The following is a 7,048-nucleotide window of genomic DNA, read 5'->3' as shown; positions in this document are numbered from 1 at the left end:
TACCAAATTATTTGTAATTAACTAAATAAAACCACCTCTTAAAAAAGAAACTGAGGGCTGGGGATATAGCCTAGTGGCAAGAGTGCCTGCCTCGGATACACGAGGCCCTAGGTTCGATTCCCCAGCACCACATATACAGAAAATGGCCAGAAGCGGCGCCACTGTGGCTCAAGTGGCGGAGTGCTAGCCTTGAGCGGGAAGAAGCCAGGGACAGTGCTCAGGCCCTGAGTCCAAGGCCCAGGACTGGCCAAAAAAAAAAAAAAAGAAAGAAACTGAGCATGAGCCATATGGCAGGACATAGTGTATATGCTGGGTTAACAAAGGTAAAGAAAGCAAGGCCTTGCCCTCTCCTTGTATTAACATTCTAGAGAGATCATGAAAGAGTTCCACAGTGGAACTCTGGAAGACAAGAGGTTTTAGTTTCATCTGGCATAGCATCTGACAGGGACTTCATTTCTCAACCTTTGTTTCTTCAGCTAAGAAGAATGGGAGCTACCAGTACGATTACTCCTTCTTCTATAGATTCTCATGAACTTAGCTTATGATAGATGATGAGACCATGGCTAATGGTGCTTCCACTCTCCTATTTAGTTCTGTAGCAGTTGGATCCTAGAATTCTGGGAAATATCAGTTACTGACTGATAGAAGATTAAAGCATTCTTATTTTATCTATTGAGAGTAACTTTAAAGATATCCATAACACCCTTTCTAGTTCTCCTTGGAGTTCTGTGGCCAGCATTTACCAGATACATTGAGCAGGCAAGATTTCTTTATCAGTAAGACCAGAGCAGGAGATAAGAGAAGGACAAGACCTTGACTTTATTTGTTTTAAATGGTTGGTGAAGTTGAAAGGAAGGAAGAAGAGAGAGAGAAAGAGAGAGAGAGAGAAGGAAGGAAGGAAGGAAGGAAGGAAGGAAGGAAGGAAGGAAGGAAGGAAGGAAGGAAAGAAGGAAGGAAGGAAAGGAGGGAGGAAGGGAGGGAGGGAGGAAGGGAGGGAGGTAGGGAGGGAGGGAGGGAAGAAAAGGACAAAGAAAATTAGTTCAAGGAACAGAAAAATGATAAATTATATATACTAATATAAGTAAAGGAAAGATAAGATGAAAGAAAAACTAAAACATTAGTAAGAGGACTAGCCGAATAGAGGTGTATGTTGAGTGTCTACTAAAGGTTTACCCATTAGAGATAAGTAAAGTTAATATGTTCAAAAGGATCATGACACATGCTCTTGTTTATTATCTTGAAGGAGCAAACACAGAAATGACTAGAATCCTAGGAGATAAGTTGCCATGGCATAAAGATCCCCAACAAGAGCTGTGGCCTTCAAAGGTGGAACACAGCCACTACTGACCCAACCCAATTGGCAAGCAACAGAATCACTCTCCTTCGTGACACTGTCCTAGACGCTTGCCATTGACAGAACCTAATGCAAATCCAAAGTCGGTCAGGGTACGAACCACTACAGGCCCACCTACTCAGGAGGCTAAAGAAGGAAGATTTCTTGAGGCAATTAGCTTGATACAAGTGTGGAAAACATATCAAGGCCTCACCTAAATAAATTTTGGAGTGCATAGTGTAGGGTGGAGGGCTGATACAGAGGTCAGAGAAGAGGGTAAGGGTAGAAGAGCTCACCTAGGATTTCCACCTCACCCAGGCAAACTCTTAAATGTTGCATAACCTAAGCAAAGCACTTTACAATTTCATGTCTTTGTTCCTCAAGTTAGATTAAAAATATTTCCCTAAGCATTCACACAGTGAGACCAAAGGAAGATATTCATAGAAAAAGATCACAAGGGCCCAATAGCTGTGTGTATATGATCATATAAAATGAGGCTTATCAAAATGAACTCTAAGTAATGGAAATAAGAGGGTTTTTATTGTACTGTCTGTGGTTCTTTTTTCCCCTTTTGTTGTTGTTTTTTTTTTATTTCTGTACACTTTGTTTTGTATATAAGTTTATCGGATTTGAGGAGAGGAAGGGAAAGCACAGAAATGGCGGGACAAAGGGTGAACCAATTCAGCAGTGAAACTCACTAGACACTATATTAGAAATGAACTATACAACTTTATTGGGGAGAAGACCGGGAGGGGGAAAAACTGGAAAAAATAAGGGAGGGGTGACACTGTTCAAAGAGAAATATACTCATTACCTGACTTATGTCATTGAAACCCCTCTGTATATCACCTTACTGTAAAAAATAAATTTAAAAAATTTAAAGGAAAAAAAAGGTCATTGAGAATAACATGGGTCCAAAACTTGAAACAACCTGTTGGTTGGACCTACCTACTTGATTCTAATCTTTGTTCCTTTGTGTTTTCCAATATTTGCTAGGTATAACCACTAACATTTCCAGAAATTATTTTGAGATTTTTGAAAGGAATCCAAATCATTGCTTCTCTATGAAATACAAAGATGCTGGGCTACCTAGAGAACGGTAGCAGCATGGCCTCAACCTTCCTGCTGAGTGGCATTCCTGGGCTTGAGCATTTATACATCTGGATTTCCTTCCCACTGTGCTTCCTGTATCTGGTTTCCATCCTAGGCAACTGCATGATTCTCTTCATCATTAAAACCGAGCCTTCACTGCATGAGCCTATGTACCTCTTCCTGTCCATGCTGGCTCTCACTGACTTGGGGCTTTCCCTTTGCACCCTTCCTACAGTACTGGGCATCTTTTGGGTGGGAGCAAGAGATATTAGTCATGACGCCTGCTTTGCCCAGCTCTTTTTCATTCACTGCTTGTCCTTCCTAGAGTCCTCTGTGCTACTGTCTATGGCTTTTGACCGGTTTGTGGCCATTTGCCGTCCCTTGCACTATGCTTCCATTCTCACCAACACAGTCATTGGCAGAATTGGTCTGGCTTCCCTGGCCCGTAGCATAGCACTCATTTTCCCATTGCCTTTTATGCTCAAAAGATTCCCATATTGTGGCTCTCCAGTCCTCTCACATTCCTATTGCCTCCACCAAGAAGTGATGAAACTGGCCTGTGCAGACATCAAAGCCAATAGCATCTATGGCATGTTTGTCATCGTGTCCACAGTGGGTGTGGACTCGCTGCTCATCCTCTGCTCCTATGCCTTCATCCTCAACACTGTGCTGTCTATTGCCTCCAAGGCTGAAAGGCTCAAAGCTCTGAACACCTGTGTTTCCCATCTCTGTGCTGTGCTTCTCTTCTACACACCCATGATCGGCCTGTCTGTCATCCACCGCTTTGGGAAGCAGGCACCCCATCTGGTGCAGGTGATCATGGGCTTTGTTTATCTTCTTGTCCCTCCTGTGATGAACCCCATTGTCTACAGTGTGAAGACAAAACAGATCCGAGATCGGGTTACACATGCTTTTTGTTCCTGACTGGATCAAGTTTGTAGACATGACTACTTTTGAGTACCTTTATTCCTCTATCTTTATAATGTGTGATATGCATGGAATAGAAGAGGTGATTTGTGTGTTTTTTTTTACTCTACAACTGTATACAAGGATGAACAGGTAGCAGCTTTCACACAATTCATACTTTATACAGGCAGATTGGGAAGGATCCAGGGTACTACAGGGTAAATGTTACAAAAATACAAAAAATATCTTTAATGATATCCCTAGTCTCACTTTCTGCAGAAGTATTTCCAATCCCAGAAGGTTGCCATTCTACATCAAGACACAGAGTAGTTGTTCTCTTATAACTGAGAAGGCCTATGTAACTGCCTCCGTGAAGTCCACATTATAGAAATGAGCCCAGAAGTATTTCAAGGTTAGATCATAGATGACGACATATGTCTGACTGGTGATGTTTACATATCTCTGGCATTCCTATCTGTCTTACTCAACATTTGCTTTTGCTGCTCAGCCACTATATTGGCAGGAAGCCAAGGCCACGTGGGGAAACTGGATAGTTCATTCAACAGGCTCAACTAAGGTCTGGACCCAGGGAGTGAACAAACCTTCAGATGTGTCCACTTGCCATCTCCCCAGCTTTTCCAGAAAACACTCAAGACACAGAAAGAGAGGAGTCGATCCTACTAAGAGATCCATAAAATACAAATCAAGATAAAAAATAAAATTTTAAGCTGTTTTACAACTCTGTTGTTTCTGTTATTCAGAGCAAAAGCAGTTAAAATGGCATATAAAAAATGAATATCTTCTGAATAGGAATATCTTTTCTAGAAGAAAGCCAATCTTAATAAAAACTCTTTGTGGTATCTCAGGGATATATAAATTTTAGACAAAGATGGTAGGAGAAAGGAGGTAAAAATGTATTTTAATCTAGAATAACATATCCAATGCTGAGACAGAGATGAGGAGAGACAGTGTATTCAGAAAATCATCTGGATATTTAATTGTCACCATAGAGAAAGTTTAGTAAATGGATAAAGGAGCCCAGAAATAACCCTGAAGGGAAAGAGTGGGGAATAATTCTAGAGAAGTTGTTCAGCCAAGACTCAAAGTAGAAGCAGAAGGTAGCTGGGTGACAAGAAGTGCTGATTGTTTACTGTCTTTTAGTGATAGTTGGTTAGACTCTCTAAGAAGGTAATTCAAAGCCTAACAATGGACTGTGCTCTTAAACTTGCTTTGTTTTGTTTTGTTTTTGTAAATACATGGGACTTTGTCTTGTAGCAATCCAAAACAAGTACATCCTTGCTAAAACTAAACACACAAAAACCAAAGATTTAGGTGTAAGTTTAGTAGGATGACACTGCATTTATATTACTCTGCAGAAACATAAGACGGAATGCTGTTAGTAAATCTATAGAGAAAAGTAGATATTGAATAATAGGAGAAAAGACAGGATAGATACACAGATGTCTTGTTACACAATTGTATGTACTATAGTAACATAATACTTAAAAATGAATTATAGAAGCTACACTTTATTCTAAATGCACGAGGAAAACACTATTACAAAAATGACTAAGCAGGAAATATTGTAGTTTAAAATTATGTTCTTGGGGGGAGGGGGAATGAGGGAGGAGGTAACAAACAGTACAAGAAATGTACCCAAGGCCTAACATATGAAACTGTAACCTCTCTGTACATCACCTTGACAGTAAGAAAAAAAAGAGAAAAAAGAATAAAGTGTCAAATATGACTAAAACATGAAAATAAATAAATAAAATTATGTTCTTAGTTACTTAGAGGAATCTCTGACTCTTCCATAAATCATATGCTGATTTTATAACAACATATTGTTCTTAAAATTAGATGTCTCATATTAGGTATTTTTGTAGACTGAATAGAATTTCTAATATCTCCTAAAATTAAAGTTGCAATTCTCTTCTAAATACTAATAAATATGATTCAGTCATTTTTATCCACAAATGATACTCGGTATTTGCCAGGTGACATTCTCATTGTTTTTACAAAATGAACATTCTTCATAAGTAATACTTGTTCCTTGATTTTTGTCTTTCCTTGATGGCATAGAGATCATACACTGTAGCAATAATTTTAATAAATACTAATCATACAATAATCTATCTGCTCAAATTCTATTCCTTAAGAAATGTTGCTGATCCAATTGCTCTGTCACATAAGTTTTATTTCCACTCCTCTTAAAATGCTCATTCAGTTTTAAATTGTTTAAATTGTATTCCCAACTTTATTATATAAATTCTATAGCCTAGCCCCTCACTAGATAGTTCAACACCATCATGGCTTTGAAGATAAATCAGTTTCATTAAGCATTTACTAATGGTTAATGTGTTTCTTACATACTCGACTTATTATCTTACACAGATGTTGACTACCTTTCCCAAGACCTTCTCCCGGATTTGCCGAGTTTTTACACAGTACACAATGGGGTTCATCAGGGGTGGCACCAACAAGAATATATCCGCAATAAGGATAATGACCAGAGGGCTTTTGTGCTTGGCAAAGCGATGCATGGCAGCCAAGGTGATGATAGGCACATAGAAGATGAACACAGCACAGATGTGGGAAACACAGGTATTCAGGGCCTTCAGCCTCTCTGCCAAAGAAGCAATGCTGAGTACAGTCTTCAAGATGAGCACATAAGACATCGCAATCAGTGAGAAGTCCAGCATAGTACAGAGAGCAACAAAGAAGCCATAGATGAAATTGATCTTGTTGTCAGAACAGGCCAGCTTCATGATATCCTGATGAAGACAGTATGAGTGAGAAAGGAGATTCTTTTCACAATACTTCAGCCTCCTTAGAGTGAAGGGAAATGGAAGTACTAAAATTATGCTCCTAAAGGCTAAAATTATTCCGATTTTCGCTACTCTGTTGGTAGTGAGAATAGAACTGTACCTTAGAGGACTGTGGATAGCAAGAAAGCGGTCCAAAGACATAATTAGAAGCACAGAAGATTCCATGACAGTGAATCCATGAATGAAAAATTCCTGAACAAAGCAAGCCTCAGGGGAAATTGTCATGGCATTGAACAAGAAGATTCTCAGCATGGTAGGAAGAGAAGAGAAGGACAGCCCCATGTCAGAGACAGCCAACATGGCAAGGAAATAATACATGGGCTCATGAAGTGAGGGTTCTGTCTTTATGATAAAGAGAATGGTGCAGTTGCCCAGGATGGCAATCAGGTACATGAGGCAGATTGGAATAGCGACCCATACATGAGCATGGTCCAATCCTGGGATCCCCGTCAGAAGAAAATACTTCACTTCAGAGTTGTTAAGAACAGACATGAGTGGAGAACGTGAGATTTTTTAGCCAGCTCTGAAATTACATGAACAAAATCTAGTCATACTTTGGAATAAGACACAGTTTTGTGAGGATAGAAAGTTCTTTCATACAGAGTACGATGAAGTATATTGGTTATATTAGATAATTACACTCTTCCAAATTTACCATAAGGTCTTAAATATTGTAATTTCTCCCTCATGACAAGTTTCCTTTAACAATTTGTGCTAACTATCCATTTTTCATCGAGCATGTAAAGCATATCAAAGTAGAATTGTATCAAATCAATAAAAAGACACCCAGAACCTCTTTTTCTTTTTTCCCCGGCCAGTCCTGGGCCTTGGACTCAAGGCCTGACCCTGGCTTCTTTTTGCTCAAGGCTAGCACTCTGCCACCTGAGCC

The 7,048-nt window shown here is 39.5% G+C and overlaps 2 protein-coding genes across 2 annotated transcripts; one reads left to right on the top strand and one right to left on the bottom strand.

Annotated features, from left to right (window-relative positions):
- The first annotated feature begins 1,699 nt into the window (after positions 1–1,699).
- Positions 1,700–3,349, top strand: LOC125361530 (olfactory receptor 51G2). The gene is made up of 2 exons (XM_048360052.1): positions 1,700–1,716; positions 2,437–3,349. Exons 1-2 carry the CDS (start codon positions 1,700–1,702, stop codon positions 3,347–3,349), a joined length of 930 nt encoding a protein of 309 aa, XP_048216009.1.
- A 2,363-nt stretch (positions 3,350–5,712) lies between these two features.
- Positions 5,713–6,657, bottom strand: LOC125361531 (olfactory receptor 51A7). Its single transcript, XM_048360053.1, has one exon. It carries the CDS (start codon positions 6,649–6,651, stop codon positions 5,713–5,715), a length of 939 nt encoding a protein of 312 aa, XP_048216010.1. The 5' UTR covers positions 6,652–6,657.
- Positions 6,658–7,048: the final 391 nt, after the last annotated feature.

This window comes from Perognathus longimembris, chromosome 13 (assembly GCF_023159225.1).
Source record: "Perognathus longimembris pacificus isolate PPM17 chromosome 13, ASM2315922v1, whole genome shotgun sequence".
Classification (NCBI taxonomy): Eukaryota; Metazoa; Chordata; class Mammalia; order Rodentia; family Heteromyidae; genus Perognathus; species Perognathus longimembris.
Note: the sequence above shows the minus strand (reverse complement) of the source record. Positions and strands in the feature narration are given on the sequence as shown.